The sequence below is a fragment of the Balaenoptera musculus genome, chromosome 2 (assembly GCF_009873245.2).
Source record: "Balaenoptera musculus isolate JJ_BM4_2016_0621 chromosome 2, mBalMus1.pri.v3, whole genome shotgun sequence".
Classification (NCBI taxonomy): Eukaryota; Metazoa; Chordata; class Mammalia; order Artiodactyla; family Balaenopteridae; genus Balaenoptera; species Balaenoptera musculus.
Window position 1 is genome coordinate 83,388,771 of NC_045786.1, and position 17,694 is coordinate 83,406,464.

Consider the following 17,694-nt stretch of genomic DNA (forward strand, 5'->3'; position numbering starts at 1 on the left):
TCCTGCTTTTAAATGAACTGAGTTGACCATAAAGCACTTACTAAGGTAAGGCACAGATCAAAGGTGGTGTTGATGGGGGAGGAGGGAGAGATCCAGTAAGACCCAACTATGCCACAAATCGCAAAGAGGGAAAAGCAAGGAATTGTGCCTTGTATTTTAATTCAATTTTACTTATTTCAAGATAAATATTGATATACAAATGGATATCAAATTATTTCAGAAAATCTTGAATTTAGGGACAGGTTATTATCTATCTCTCTAATTTCAGGCCAGCATAATTCCAGGCATTTCGTATATTCTAATAAGTGGCTGCTGGATCATTATATTTGTTTTAAAATATGAAAATGTATACTGTTTATTTTTAATTAAATTAATGTTAAAAACTTCAATTATGTGAAACAAAGTAAAATAATAAAGGAAAATGATGATGCTTGCCCAGTTATAAAATAACTCTTAAATGAACAAAATGTAAATTGTAAGAAATGGCTAAATTTTAAAGAAAAATATATTGAGTAATATAAAACACTTTTGAAAGCATATATATATATGCAGTCAGTAATATACTCTTTTTCTGGAAAGACTTCTAGCTTCTGCTCTAAGCCTAGAATTTTCCAATTAGAATCTCAGGAAAACACAGCTTCCAGAACAATTTCTATGATTTTTACAGCCAGATTAGAAACACTTTCAGATTGCTTTAGATTCAAGAAACCACAGGCTTCAAATACTGTTCGAATGAGAAAGTATAAGAAAATATAACTGCATGTCTATTTCAGAAATTTAAGCCACAAAGGTCATTGAAGACCAGTTGGTTTGGTTCCAGCAAATGGCATACATACTGGGGGGGGCGGGGCAGGGAGGGGCAGGGGGACAATAAATAGAAGACAGAAGCCCGAAGACCAGCGGGTCCCTAAGGCAACTGAAATGGCTCTCTCCCTTTTTCTTGACAGAGTGTCAGATTAGCCCATGAGATCATGAGGAAAAGAGCACACACATGTGGATTTGCACTTCATTCTTCCCCATTCCGACCTGCTCAGGAGAATGACTGCCAGAGGCTGAGCAGCATGGCCAGCCATGGAATGAATAAAACGGTGGGAAGACTGCTGAGGAAGACAGCAAATTAACTTTGGTAATCTTTGTTGGTCTCTTAAAATTTGTCATTTATCTTCCTTAATAGCTTGGGCAGTAACGCAGCAATGAGTCCTCTCTAATTCCAACAAGTGTCAAAACGAAGATAAAGGCCATTAACTATTTTTTCTTAAGTATAACCAGGGAAACCGATAAAGAATGAGCTGTCTCACATATAACTGACTTGGTTTCAAAATTGTTTTGTATTCCTCAGTAAATCCTACTTTAAAGTTTAGCCATTTCTTAAATTTTACATTTAGTTCATTTAAAAGAAGTATTTTATAATTGGGCAAGCTTCATCTATTTCCTTCATTATTAAACTTTATTTCACATAATTGAGATTTTCTAACATTAATTAAAACAAAAAAAGTAGTCTAACTGTGTAAGTATAGTTTCCTTCTCCCTCCCTGGCCCTTTCTTTGGATTCTAAACTGATTTTCTCTTGAAGAGCAGCGAAAGGCTCAGCTGAAAAAATGCAAGCATTGGTGATCTCTTCTATGCTTTTTCCCCCCTTCTCTCTACTTGGGTCATAAAGTAGCTTCCTATACGTTGTCCTATAGACAAGCTACCTAGAGACGCCTTTTGAATATGGTCTAGCTCAGATCACATTAAGATTTGTAGGTAGAGCCCTGAGTATTCTAGGCATCGAATCCTTCATTCACTCAATCAATTAGTTGTTTTCTCAAGCAAATAGTTTCTAAGCAGGCCTTCAGAAAAACTAAAGGAATTTGAAGTGCCACAAGTGGGCCAGGGAGCGTGATCTAAAGAGGGTCTTTGGGGACTTCCCTGATGGCACAGTGGTTAAGAATCCACCTGCCAATGCAGGGGACACGGGTTTGAGCCCTGGTCTGGGAAGATCCCACATGCCGCGGAGCAACTAAGCCCGTGCACCACAACTACTGAGCCTGAGCTCTAGAGCCTGTGAGCCACAACTACTGAGCCCATGAGCCACAACTACTGAGCCCACAAGCCACAACTACTGAGCCCGTGTGACACAACTACTGAAGCCCACACGCCTAGAGCCCGTGCTCTGCAACAAAGAGAAGCCAGCGCAATGAGAAGCCCACACACCGCAACAAAGAGTAGACCCTGCTCGCTGCAACTAGAGAAAGCCCACATGCAAAAACGAAGACCCAATGCAGCCTAAATAAATAAATTTATAAAAAAAAAATAAAGAGTGTCTTTGCTGGTGCTCCTCCTTGAAGCCTCTTCAGCTTCCCTCCTCCCTCTTCTGGTCTACCCAAGGCAACCAAGCTTCTCAGGCTGCCCAGTCTTAGTCACAACTTGCCCATTGGTGTTAACTTTTCTTTAAGGGGACAGGGAAGTGTGGAGGTGGTGGTGATTCTTATACAAAACAACAGTCTACCAGAGGTTGAGTTTATGGCACAGTGGCCCACACCAGGCCTTGCCAGGGTCCTTCCCCTCCACCACTTGCCTGGCCCACTAAGATAGTCATAAAGCTTCAGAAGGAACTAGGGCTTAAAAGTGTTGCCATTTTTCATTTAAACCTCTCCCTGCATTTACCATTTACAACTACTCTCCTACTGTCTTTCTCTCCCCGGTTTTTAACCATTCTGTTTTACCACTATCTTGCATTCTTCTGCATTCCTCCCTTTTTTCCCCATATATCCACACAAAAGAAAGTGCCAGACCTTTTGAAAATGGAGTTTAGACTACAATTTCCCATGGGACACAAACAGCCTACTGAAAAGTATTTGCTGACTGAGGAAGGAATGGCATCAATGACTATATCTACTTAATTCTCCTGGGCTGTCCTCCTCTGAGGTTGCTCTACCACTCAGGACCTTTTAGTAACTAGCAACCAACTGGAGTATTTGGAGAATATTACCTACTGGTCACAGTGACAGCAAAGCAAGAATTAATTATATAAAGAAGCTTAGGGACCAGACAACTATTCTGGCCAATATTTCCAACATGCCAAAAGATAATCTTTCAACATGGGAAACTCGTTCCTTATATGGTTATGGAATAAGTAGAAATTAATTTTGATACTTAGCAATTCCAGACAAAAAAACCTTAAAAAAGGGAATGAGCTCCTTATGCTAGACACTACTGAATTTTCCTCAGAAAAGCAATACAGCAAATGAAAATGGGCTAAACAGAGACACTTTAGCTTCCATTAAGAAAAGGCAAATAAACAAATAAATGAAAAAAAAACAAAAGGTGTGCTCTTCCAAACCCTTTTAAGACACAGCCACTAAATCTTTCACTAGAACCACATTTTTAAAAAATATATAGACCTATAGACTGCTAGAACAGAAAAACACAGTGGAGATCATAAAGCAAGGCAACAGTCCAAAGTCACAGAGCTCAGAATGAAAAGAGGCAGAGCTAGAACTCTACCTTCCTAACTTCCTGCCCAGTTTTCATCCTTCTCCACACACCACCTTCCCTGCTCAACGTGACAACCAAAGTCTCTAGCATGAAAGCTTTAAAGCTGGAAAAGGAAAGTAGGTAAAAAATGACCCACATTAAAATATAATCACATCTCAGTATGACCCAAGGAGAGAGAAACACGTAAGGCAAAAAACACTGGATCGGGAGATAGGCTTTCCCACTGATGCATTATGTTACCTTGTTCAAATCTCTTAACCTCTTAGTGGTCTCTTGATCTCTAAGGCCTCTTCCTGCTTTCATATCGTATGGTACTAGAAGATAATTCTGACCCAGAAATGTGAAGCCTGGCCTTCGGAAACAAGGAAATTTTCTCAGGCCGAAAACCCGTGAGTCATCTTGATTCCTCCCTTTCACCCATACGGCAATTGTCTTGACTCTTCCTTCAAGGCATATCTGGCCTAGAATCATTTCACACCTCCACTGCCACCTTCTTCTACTCAAAGTCAGAGTGCTTCCAATGGCTGACAGGGCCCAGGGGTATGACTCCCCACTACCTCTCTTACTTCATCAACTACTACTCTCTCCTTCCTGAACTGCCCTCCAAGCACACTGGTCCTCCTGCTGTTCCTCACATGTGACAGCCATGTACCTACGTCAAGACCTCTCTACTTGCTGTTCTCGTTACTTCACTTCCTTCAGGTCTTTGCTCAAATATCATCTCCTCAGAGAGGCCTTCTTCAGCCACTCAATATATCAGCCACTCAATATAAAGTACTAGTACACACCCCTAGTACTCTCCATCCCTTCTATTTTTTTTTCATAACACTTATCACTACCACTCAATTTACTTTTAATTGTCATTTCCCTCTTTATCCATGAGAATGTAAGCTTCATAAGGACAAGAGCTGGTTGACCATCCCAGAACAAGCAAGTTCATTAGAGAATTCCAGGAGGCTGGCAAATGCCCCTCCGCTGCTTTTCAGGTGGGATTCAAACTACCCCACTATCTTCTTAGCAAAGATGCTTCTTCCTAATTTCTGCACAAATCATTCCACTTCCTCTTATTTCCAGAACTGAACAATATCTGTCCCTTCCATTCACTGGGCCCTTGCTATTTTCAGAAATGAGCACTTACAATGAAACAAGCCCTTGGAAGGCTTTTTGGCAACTAGTGAGCAAACACTGACATCAGCAGAGTGATTCTCATCAATGCTATGTTCAAGTCTCTCGACGAGTTGGGTTACATATGCCATTTGTGATCACTGGAGCTACTTGGTTTAAACTTTTCGGGCTGGGAATGTGGCAATGAGTGAGGCAAGCCACAGGTGCCAAGTGGTTAATTATATTTTCATTGCTAATTGCAGGCAGTTTTGTATGATTTTCTCACAGTGGAAATAACATCTAACCATTTGAGAGTTCTCCCAATTTCCCTTTCTGTTCTCCAAGGTCAGTGAGCTCCTTCTGGGTAAAGGAACCATTTTACTCTTTTATCCATTCTCTAGCAATTATAAGGAAGTTGTTCTCAGGCTTTGTGAAAGAGTTTCCCTCTTTACATTTCTGTCTCAACCGACCATTCATAAACTGGACTTTCTTCAGTCCTTTTCCCAAATTGCCTAACCTAAACCTGGAAGACAGGAAATGCTGACTCTCTGAGCAATTCCTTCAGCAACCTCTCCCCTGAAAATACACTTCTGTCAGGCCTGAGGTCCTCTTTCCTTTTTCTCCCCTCTTTTGAATAAAAGTATTAAACTTAGGACACCAAACAGGAGATGCTGGTAGAGCTGCAGTGTAGTGGGAAACACTGCTTAAAATATCCTGAGAAGAAAGTAACAACAGGGTCTGTGTCTGAGCAAACCTCCCTGAAACACTTAATCATCCAAAGACGGAAAAGTCTTTTTTATGATGTTGTGAAGAACTGACTCCAAACCTGGAGCTTCGTAAAGCCATGGAGTCAAGTCTCCAATCTTTCATGCTGCAGATTTTTAGGAGGGAACAAGTCTAGCTCTATGTCACAGACAACCCCTCTTATAGGAAGTGGGAAAGGATCTTCCTTCACTTAGAAGACTACAAAAATGCTGCTTTTTTTTCCATTAATTTAAACAGTTTCCTTGGGCCGCACCCTGCAGCCCCTGCCACACTGCTCTTTCAGCCTCACCGACAGATGTCCACCAGCTGGTCCAGCTCAGGGCAGCTACACTCGTACATGTCCCGGCAGCTCACGTGGCTCTGGTTCATTAACTCCCCCAGCAGCTGGACCGTGTTGTCAGGTGCTTCTTCACATATCTTCTTAAACTGGAGCACTCTCGCAGCCTCGCTGTACACGTGCTTTGCCCGCTGGTAGAGTTTGAAGCTGAGCACTTAGGAAGGAAGGCGATGGTGAACAAGGTTAGAGATAGTTACTGGCCAAAAGGAAAGAAAGAAAGAAAGGAAGGAAGGGAGGGAGGAAGGAAGGAAGGAAGGAAATTTTTTAAAAAAGAAATAGTTACTGAACAATTCAGTGCAAAGAAAAATACAGTTATTGAGAACATCCATTTCTGTCTTTATTATCAGTACCTTAGACTTTAAATAGGTCTTTCTTTCACTGAAAGAATTCTTTATAGTCTAAACTGGTCTCTTTTCAAGTCCATTTTAACTTTAAGTTCACACATCCGAAAGGGGCAGAAGCAGAACACGTCAGGACGTCTGACCCCAGAGCCACATTCTTTCCACTGTGATCCACCAGAAAGAACCACTAAAAATGCTTATGCTAGCAATTTTATTTATAAAAATGTTTCCTATAGCTAAGCACAGTTACTTATATATGTGTATGTGTGTGTGTAAAAAAAGCACAATTATTTATATATGTGTATATAGCATAGCATTATTTATCATAGCAGAAAATAATTAATTCAAATGTCTAATAACAGAAAATATTTTTTAAATTATGCTACCTCTATTAAAAATATTATTGCTACTAAAACAGATTCTAAGATAATTTACTACATGGAGAATTGTTCATTATTAAGTGAAAAAACAAGGTACAAAACTATGTGTATACATTTTAATTTTTAAAAATTATAAGAAGGCACCAACATGTTAACAGTCATCATCTCTCTGTGGTACATTGTGGATGATTTTATTTTCTCCTTGACATATTTCTGTACTTTACAGATTATCTACAATGAGTCTAACTTAAGTTACAGAAACATGTCCTACTGCAACGGCTGTGTCTACAGTGCTTATGTATTCCCTTGAATAACAACTGAGACCTCCTTACCATTCATTTTCAACCGTGCTGAACAGTGGCTGAGCTGGTGCAGTGGGTCTGGGAAAAATTTGGAAAATAAATGGAAGCTAAGCTACCTGGCCTGCTGGAAAGAGCCTGGGCTGAGAATCCAGAGGTCTGTCATTTGTTCTCATCTGTGTGACAACTCGCTGTACCCAAGTCGCTACTTCTACAGGGCTCCAAAATGAGGCTGAAAATTATTTCTCAGGATCCTTCCTGTGCTAACATTTTATGATTCTATGAAGAACTTCCTCCAAGAATCCCCCTCATATTGTTGTATTTTGGAAACAGGATGATAACTGACCATTGCCTTCTGTTTGCATCCCCAGTTCTACTCTCTGCCCTTCGCTACCCCGCTGTCTGCCCCAGAAGGCTGACCTGGATGGATTACACCAGTGGGTTCCCTTGCCTCTAGATTGGAGAAAGGGAGAAGATCAGCAAGAGATGGGAAGGAATTATATCCTTCCTGCTCACTGGGTGGTGATATGGGCGAGCAGACGCAAACACAGCTCATTATATCAATAGCATGATCCCTGTTTAACTCAAACACATGAGACCTGCGACAAATTTTTATACTTGACTTAAATCCCTCAAACCTCCCCGTTATAGGACTCGTACTAGCCACAGCCAGAAAGTCAGCCTAATTTGGACTTCACCCCTGACCCCCCTCAGCAATAGAGGGCCCCACCCCTGTATCAGCCCTGCTCCACTCAAGCACAATAGTCGTGGCAGGAGTCTTCCTACTTATCCAATTTTACCCTTTAACAGAAAACAACAAACGTATTCAAGCAATAGCGCTATGATTAGGAGCCCTTACCACCCTATTCACAGCAATATGCGCTGTCACCCAAAATGACATTAAAAAAATTGTCGCTTTCTCCACTTCAAGCCAATTAGGCCTAATGATGGTAACAATCGGCATCAACCAACCCTGTCTAGCATTCTTACACGTATTTGCACACATGCTTTTTTTAAGGCCATACTATTCACATGCTCCGGGTCCATTATTCACAGCCTGAATGACGAACAAGATAATTCGAAAAATAGGGGGCCTATTCAAGCCTTTACCCTTCACCACAACAGCCCTTATTATCGGATGTCTGGCACTGACAGGAATGCCTTTCCTCACCGGCTTCTATTGTAAAGACCTGATCATTGAAGCCACTAACACATCTTATACCAATGCCTGAGCCCTATTAATAACTCTAATTGCCGCCTCCCTCACAGCTGTCTATAGTACCCGCTTTATCTTCTTCGCACTACTAGGACAACCTTGCTTCTCTCCCTTAACCTCCATCAGTGAAAACAACCCCTTCCTAATTAACTCCATCAAACACCTGCTAATTGGAAGTGTCTTTGCCGGATTCATTATCTCCAACAACAGTCCCCTGAATAACCGTATCCCTACACCTAAAACTAACTGCCCTTGCAGTAACCATCCTGGGATTTGTATTGGCACTTGAAATTAACCTTAACACACAAAACTTAAAATTTGTTTACCCCTCAAATACCCTTAAATTCTCTAGTCTCTTAGGATATTTCCCCGCCATCATGCATCGTCTACCTCCTTACCTAAACCTATCAATAAGCCAAAAATCAGCATCCTCCCTCTTGGACTTAATCTGACTAGAAAACATTTTACCAAAAACCACACCCCTCATTCAACTAAAGTTCTCCATGCTAACCTCAAGCCAAAAAGGCCTTATCAAACTATACTTCCTATCATTCCTTATTACTCTCACCCTTAGCATGCTTTTATTTAATTACCACGAGTGATCTCCATAATAACCACAACACCAATAAGCAGCGACCAGCCAGTAACAATCACCAACCAGGTACCATAGCTACATAACGCCGCAATCCCCACAGCCTCCTCTCTAAAAAGCCAGTCACCAGAGTCACTCAGTCTCCCAACCCACTGAACTTAAACACAACTTCCACCTCCTCATCCTTTAAAATATATAATACCATCAAAAACTCTATTATCAACCCTGAAAGAAACGCCCCCAAAACAATCTTATTAGAAACCCAAACCTCAGGATACTGCTCAGTGGCCATAGCCGTTGTATAGCCAAACACAACTAATATCCCCCCTAAATAAAGACACTATCAAACCTAAAAATGAACCACCAAAATTCAACACAATCCCACACCCAACACCACCACTCACAATCAACCCAAAACCCCCAAAAATAGGTGAAGGTTTTGAAGAAATCCTCACAAAACTGATCACAAAAATAACACTTAAAATAAATACAATATATGTCATCATCATTCTCACATGGATTCCAACCAACCATGACTAATGACATGAACAATCATCGTTGTCATTCAACTATAAGAACACCAACGACCAACATCCGAAAAACACACCCGCTAATAGAAATCATCAGCAATGCATCTATTAACCTCTCAACCCCATCAAACATTTCATCATGATGAAATTTTGGCTCTCTACCAGGCATTTGCTTGATCCTACTAATCCTAACAGGCTTATTCCTAGCAATACACTACACACCAGACACAGCAACTGCTTTCTCGTGGTAGCACACATCTGTCGAGACGTTAATTACAGATGAATCACTTGATACATATATGCAAACGGAGCTTCCATATTCTTTATCTGCCTTTACATTCACGTAGGGCGTGGCCTATATTATGGATCCTGTGCCTTTCTAGAAACATGAACATCGGGATTATTTTTCTACTTACAGTTATAGCCACTGCATTTATAGGCTACGTGCTACCATGAGGACAAATGTCATTCTGAGGGGCAACAGTCATTACAAACCTGCTCTCAGCAATCCCATATATTGGCACCACCCTTGTCGAATGGATCGGAAGAATTTTTTCCGATCCATTCGACAGGAGTGGTCATAGGACCACTCTTAAGTTGGTACTAGGATTTTTCCCCCAGCTCCCTCCTTGCAGAGCTGCCTGGAGCTGGCTCTCTTCCCCCACCGAAGGACACTGAACATACTTTCAAGGTAGACTTTTCTACATGACTCTCTCCTCCAGGGTCTGCCTACAGGTTCCTCTCTCCTAGACTATTACTACTTTTTCAGAAGTCTTTTACGTTCCACTTATGAACCAATAAGTTATATTAAAGTTTCAGGTTGCATTTTTTTCCCCTCCACAGCACCGCCCTCCTAATTGTTGGAGATGGATAAAAAGGCAGCCAAGGTTAGAGGAGGGGAATAGCCATTCTTAGGATTTGTGTAAAAGTTTAGTAATTATAAGGGTGGGGCTAACTTTCCTACAAGTTAATAAAGAATTAAAGTTTTCTTTCAAGGTTTCTCAACTGAGTCATATAAGATATATTAAACTCACGGTTAACAACTTGCATCAATAGAATGATACAAGTTCATGTGAATCATCCTATTCTATTTCAAACAGGACCTAAATTTAGTCATCAATTCCAATCGTTTCTTCCTTCACAATGTGTCTTGTAATCATCCCTCCCTTCTAGTCCCACTGTCATTCCCCAAATTTACACTATTATTCCCTTTCCTACTTGAACTATCCTGCAGTGATCTCCAAACTGATATTCCTGTCTTAATCTTTCATTCCTGCAACCTACCTTGAGGTTGGTGCCATCGGATTGAGCTCCTAACACACAGCTTGACTCATGTTACTAACCAGAACATTTCCTGCTTCCCCAGTGTTTACTATAATCCAAATTCCTGCACGCAACGAGCTTGGTCCCAATAGGATCTCTTCCCTTCAGCCAAAATGGCCTATTTGTAGTTACCCAAACACTCCTTGCTCCTGGGTATACTCATTAATCCATACAGAAACAGTTTCTTGCCCTTTCTCTCCCTGTCAAAATTTTACCTCTTTCTGAAGGTTCCATTTAAACTTTATGCTCCGTGAAACCATGACGGACCCACCCAGCTGGAAACAATCTCTTGACTGAATTTACACCACACTTGCAGTCCATGGCACACGTTTGGTGCTTGTCATATACCTTCCATGGTAATCGTCTCTCCTGTCTTCACAAAGTTTGCCAACTGCTGAAGACAGAAACCAGGTCTTCTGGTTCCATGCATTCGATACTCTGCAACCCTTCACCCCATAGCACCTTCACCAGTGCCTTATATGACAGGTGCTCAATGGGTGTTCACTGTTGATGATGATATGATTAGGACTCTATTTTTTAACCCCAGTTCAAAATCAAGATACCTCCATTTAGGCATTGTTGTAAAAACAAACAAAAAAAAAGCGAGGTGTCAGTACTCACAGCTTACTAAAAATGTTGAGGCTGAGAAAAGGGGACAGCCAGATTCCCTTTGGTATTGAATCTACAACTACTGATACCAAGTAGGTTGAAAAATAAGAAGAAAAAGAGAACTTACAAGTTAAATGTAGGTGGGAATAAAAATACGGCAACATGTTTTGTTCCATCAGTAGCCAGGTCATGTGAATCAGCACACACTGTAATGTGAATTTGTTATTTCCATCAATAGCTTCAGTGGAAATGGGAATATTATATATTACAGGGAATTATTATATATTAAAATACATTATTTTAGGGTCTGGGTAGCAAAATATCCCAAGGTAAGAAAGTCGTACCAATACCCAGTACTGGCACATACCATCTGCAGCAACACTGTCTGAAGAAATAACAGAGGTAGATTTAATAAGAACTCCTCCTCAAAAGCCCTGAATAGAGAAGGGAAAAGATGGGCCATTGATAGGCATGTATGTATGTGAGACAGTGCCAATAATTTTATGCATGTTAATATAATCCAGGTTATAGAATACACATTTTGAAAGGAAGTAAAATGACTTTGGTAACTGTAGTTTAAAATTGTTCTTTCTAAAAATTGAGGTTGAAACAAAATGTTTAAAATTCTAGCTTTAGGATTCCATATGTTTCAGTTTTACTTTTGAACTACGTCACCTCCCCTAATCATGGGCCAAGTTACAAAATCAGAGCATGGGGGTGGGGGGGGGGGGGCGGTGTAAGAAGAGAGTATTGGTTCATTTCTACTGTAATGTCCCATTTATGAAAAACTCATCTAGTTTCCAGGTCCACTGATATTTATGGCTGCAGCACAAAAGGTACGATAAAGTGACATTCACTGAGATCACAAAATAGGGCTATTTAGCTGACAAACCACTGTGCTATGTCCCAGTTTGCAAAGACTTTTTTTAAACTTTGAATTATAAAATTTCTCAAATATACAGGACAGTAGAGAAGGTACAGTAGCAAATTCCACAAGCCCATCACCTAGACTGAACAGTTAATAACTTTTTGCCGTATTTGTTTCAAGTGATATTTTGCTAGTGTTTTAAAATAAATTATAGATGTGACATTTGCTCCCTACATATTTCAGTGTGCAACTCTATAAAATAAGGATATTTTCTTACATAACCTCCATATCATTATCACATCTAACAAAATTACCAATGATTCCTTAATATCATCTCATATTCAGTCCATATTTAAATTTTCCCAGTTGTTTAAATTTCAGCCAATTTACAGCAGAATCCAAGCGAAGTGCACACATTATATTCAGTCTTATGTCTAATAAGTCTCTTTTAATCAAGAATTTACAGTGATTTTTGATACTCTGGATTGCCAATGTCATGTATATAAAATACAAGTATATTTTAGGGCCACATCCTGTAATAAAATTCAATATAGTCCATAAGCAACAGTATGCTTTGGTTTTCCTTAGGATTACATAGTCCTTTAAGATTAAATATTTTCCTTTAGGATTAAATATTCTCAAGTAGAAACTTCAGAGAGATGTGTTTTTTCATATTAAACCTTAGGACTGGTGTTTTGATTTGTGACAAGAAACATTCAGAACGCACTGGGCAGATTACCAGAACCTCACAAACCTGGCACCTCCTTGTGTCTACTCTCTATTGCAGAGTGTTTCACAGCCAGACTTCAGGATAGAAACGCCTAATGAGGACTCTTCCTGGGCGTTCTGAAGATGTGTGAGAGATTGCCATTGCTCACACCCACTGAACGGTAGTTAACTCAGATGACAAAGGAAAGGGCAGAAAGGGCATCTGTTTTCAATTGTGCTATAAAAATCTTGACAAAGGCTACAACAAATTTGGAGACCACCCTTTAGGAGGGAAACCAGTTCTGTGTTGTCTGGTCATCACAAATGCTCTCTGGATCCAGGGTTCTGGCTTGTTATATGCTGGCAACTCAACAGGTCTCTGTTGTGCAGATACCAAAAAGTCCAAGAAAATCTGAAACTTTGTCTATGGACAAAGCTTTCTTCCCTATCCAGTTAACTTTAAAATGTATGCCCCATCTCTTTATAAACTCTTATAATCCTTGACAGCAATTATTATATTCAAGGATAAAGGAATTGTGTCTTACTGCATGAATGCTCATTGCTGCATGACTACTTCCAAAGCAAATTCAGTTTAAGAATATAACACCAGGACTTCCCTGGTGGCGCAGCGGTTAAGAATGCGCCTGCCGGGCTTCCCTGGTGGCGCAGTGGTTGAGAATCTGCCTGCCAATGCAGGGGACACGGGTTCGAGCCCTGGTCTGGGAAGATCCCACATGCCACGGAGCAACTAGGCCCGTGAGCCACAATTACTGAGCCTGCGCGTCTGGAGCCTGTGCTCCGCAACAAGAGAGGCCGCGATAGTGAGAGGCCCGCGCATCGCGATGAAGAGTGGCCCCTGCTTGCCGCAACTAGAGAAAGCCCTCGCACAGAAACGAAGACCCAACACGGCCATAAATAAATAAATAAATAAATAAATAAAATTTAAAAAAAAAAAAAAAAAAAAAGAATGCACCTGCCAATTCAGGGGACACGGGTTCGAGCCCTGGTCCGGGACGATCCCACATGCCGTGGAGCAACTAAGCCCATACGCCACAACTACTGAGCATGCGCTCTAGAGCCCACGAGCCACAACTACTGAGCCCATGAGCCACAACTACGGAGTCTGTGTGCCACAACTACTGAAGCCCGCGTGCCTAGAGCCCGTGCTCCGCAACAAAGAGAAGCCACCGCAATGAGAAACCCGTGCACCGCAACGAAGAGTAGCCCCCGCTCACCGCAACAAGAGAAAGCCCGAGCGCAGCATTGAAAACCAAACGCAGCCAAAAATAAATAAATTTAAAACAAAAAAGAATATAACACCAGGTGCCATTTTCCTAAAATACTGCTAGTGTCCTATCCCATCCATGGGCAATCTGAGGTTTCAAAGCAGGATATATCGCTTGGATTTTGAAACAATGACTTTCTCCTCCATGAATCTTAGGTAATTTCTGAATCTAATCCTAAAGTCATGACAGAGATTCTGAGATATAAATGATCACAGCCATAAACATTTAAACTGCAACAGCTGTAAAATAAATTCACTTGAATAATTATGTATTTGCTAGCTCTAAACTCTCCTTTCGCTCTGACTTCCTTGCTGAACCTCCAGTACACCACACAGGCTCCTGCCTCGGGCCCACTGCCGCAGCTGTTTTGTTAGCCTGGGATGCTCTTCCCCCTGATCTTGACCTGGCTGGCCCCTCCTTGTCATTCAAGTCTCAGCTGTCACAGCTTCAAGAAGACTTTCCCTCAACTCCAGTCTAGAGTAACTCCCTCACATACACATTCTTTCCATCCTGTTTTATTCTCCCAAAACTATTTTATTTATTCTCCCAAACACCATCCAACTTTCTTGCATGTTCATTTGTTCAGTGGTCTGTGGTTATCTCTCACCACTAGAAGTTCAGCTTGCTCAGGAGAGCAAGGGCCTTGTCTAATCTCTTCACTTTTGTATCTTTAGCAGCTAAAATAGGGTCTGGCACCACAGGAGGGTCTCAATAAATGTTTATTGAAAGAATGGTTCAGTTCCTAGTCTTTGTACAAAACTGCACCAAAACACGGAAAAATAAACAATAGGGAATATGAGGAAGACCTACTAATTTGGCAGTTATTGCTTACTAGCACCTTCACCAAAAAGTGGGGGAAATTTTCTAAAAGAAGGTTTGGAGATAACTGGTAAACTCCAGTGTCCAAAGTATACCTAATGCCCAAATATCACATTTGACTGAGAATCGTTTATCCTGTATTTTGTTTCACAGATGTGGGAGAAAAGAGATTTCTCAAACAACCAAAATGTGTTTCAAATAAAAGGGAAGGAATAGAAAATAGATCATCGTAACCAGTTAAAATAAAAGTTTCTTTTTCCTTTTAGACAATTGTAGCAAAATTGTGCCTACTTACTTCTACCGTAAAAAGATGGCTATGTAGCTTATGATCAGAGGCCATCTCTAATCAAGGGATCTAAACCAGGGCACAAATAATTGGTTATCTTGTTATATCTTTGGTGGGAAAGGATGAGAAAAGGGCTGTGACAGAAGAAACACACTGGGCACCATTTTCCTCATAAAAGCTCTGAGAGCACCAGGTCAGCAGTAGATGGAGGACATGCTCATTCAATCTCTGCAAGAGCCCCACTGATTTAAATTTTTTCACTGATTTAATTTTAAATTCTGCACTCAAGAGCTGGTAGCCTCCCCTTTATTACCTCATCTTCTACTAAGAGTGAGGCCAGAAGCGCTGAGTAAGATGACCATCCAACGACAGTCAACCAAATAGTTCTTAGTGAGGCCTGGCCGTGTGCCCCACTCTACGCTCCAAATGACAGGAAAGACATGTGAAAGAGAAGCCCTTGCTATGAGGAACTTACAGCTCAGTTAAACAAATAAGACAGGCTATGAGACCACTGGAGAGTGACCAACCACAGCAGATATCCAGGGGCTGTAAATGCTAGAGGCGCACCAAGAAGACAGGGTTTGGTGAGGGAAGAGGTGTAGTGGGAAGTGTCATAGGAGAAGTGCCTGAGCTACAGAGCTTCCTTGCTGTGAGGACAGGATGGCCAAAGGCCCAAGCTGAGAACAGGCAGAGCGTGTTGATGGGCTGAAGGGGGCAAACTGACCAGAACGGGGGGCAGCCTCTTGAGGAGGCTGTCCTCACATCTGACGCTTTAACATCCTCTGCTACACATGTTACACAAAGCTTGCAAACTCACAACCCGTGGTCCATACCCAACCACAGTGATGCTTTCTTTTTCTTTTTAACATTTTTATTGGAGTATAACTGCTTTACAATGGTGTGTTAGTTTCTGCTGTATAATAAGGTGAATCAGCTATATGTATACATATATCCCCATATCTCCTCCCTCTTGCTTCTCCCTCCCACCCTCCCTACCCCACCCCTCTAGGTGGTCACAAAGCACCGAGCTGATCTCCCTGTGCTATGCGGCTGCTTCCCACTAGCTATCTATTTTACATTTGGTAGTGTATATTTGTCCATGCCACTCTCTCACTTCATCCCAGCTTACCCTTCTCCCTCCCCGTGTCCTCAAGTCTATTCTCTATGTCTGCGTCTTTATTCCTGTCCTGCCCCTAGGTTCTTCAGAACAATTTTTTTTTTTTTTTTTAGATTCCACATATATGTGTTAGCATACGGTATTTGTTTTTCTCTTTCTGACTTACTTCACTCTGTATGACAGACTCTAGGTCCATCCACCTCACTACAAATAACTCAATTTCATTTCTTTTTATGGCGGAGTAATATTCCATTGTATATATGTGCCACATCTTCTTTATCCATTCATCTGTCGATGGACACTTAGGTTGCTTCCACGTCCTGGCTATTGTAAATACAGCTGCAATGAACATTGTGGTACATGACTCTTTTTGAATTATGGTTTTCTCAGGGTATATGTCCAGTAGTGGATTACTGGGTCGTATGGTAGTTCTATTTTTAGTTTTTTGTTTTTTTGTTTTTTTTTAATTAATTTATTTATTTATGGCTGTGTTGGGTCTTCGTTTCTGTGCAAGGGCTTTCTCTAGTTGTGGCAAGCGGGGGCCACTCTTCATCGCAGTGCGTGGGCCTCTCACTATAGCGGCCTCTCTTGTTGTGGACGCGCAGGCTCAGTAATTGTGGCTCACGGGCCCAGCTGCTCCGCGGCATGTGGGATCTTCCCAGACCAGGGCTCGAACCCGTGTCCCCTGCATTGGCAGGCAGATTCTCAACCACTGCGCCACCAGGGAAGCCCTATTTTTAGTTTTTTAAGGAACCTCCATACTGTTCTCCATAGTGGCTGTATCAATTTACATTCCCACCAACAGTGCAAGAGGGTTCCCTTTTCTCCACACCCTCTCCAGCATTTATTGTTGGTACATTTTTTGATGATGGCCATTCTGACTGGTATGAGGTGATACCTCATTGTAGTTTTGATTTGCATTTCTCTAATGATTAGTGACGTTGAGCATCCGTTCATGTGTTTGTTGGCAATCTGTATATCTTTTTTGGAGAAATGTCTATTTAGGTCTTCTGTCCATTTTTGGATTGGGTTGTTTGTTTTTTTGATATTGAGCTGCATGAGCTGCTTGTAAATTTTGGAGCTTAATCCTCTGTCAGTTGCTTCTTTTGCAAATATTTTCTCCCATTCTGAGGGTTGTCTTTTCGTCTTGTTTATGTTTTCCTTTGCTGTGCAAAAGCTTTTAAGTTTCACTAGGTCCCATTTGTTTATTTTTGTTTTTATGTGCATTTCTCTAGGAGGTAGGTCAAAAAGGATCTTGCTGTGATTTATGTCATAGAGTATTCTACCTCTTCAATAACTGGTGCTGGGAAAACTGGACAGCTGCATGTAAAAGAATGAAATTTGAACACTTCCTAACACCCTACACAAGAATAAACTCAAAATGGATTAAAGACCTAAATGTAAGGCCAGACACTATAAAACCCTTAGAGGAAAACAAAGGCACAGTGATGCTTTCTTGACCCACATACTGTTTTTTTGACTGGGAAATTTTACATAAGAATCTGGATTTCTGCTTTCCCTTGAAAAACTGTAAGGCCTGGCAGCACTGAACCTACATTCTTGCACAACAACTGTTGGCTGGAGCTGGGGAGCAGCTAGCCCATTTGGACAGGGCATGCACTTTATTTCCATGC

The 17,694-nt window shown here is 41.2% G+C and overlaps 1 protein-coding gene across 5 annotated transcripts in view; it reads right to left on the reverse strand.

Moving 5' to 3' along the window:
- The window catches only part of GALK2 (galactokinase 2), a 141,207-nt gene that overhangs the window by 8,913 nt on the left and 114,600 nt on the right, over positions 1–17,694 (reverse strand). For all 5 annotated transcript variants that reach the window (XM_036842845.1, XM_036842842.1, XM_036842844.1 and 2 more), the window contains one exon: positions 5,639–5,840. In XM_036842845.1, coding sequence (XP_036698740.1) covers positions 5,639–5,840 — 202 coding nt within the window. The remainder of the gene's footprint in view (positions 1–5,638; positions 5,841–17,694) is intronic.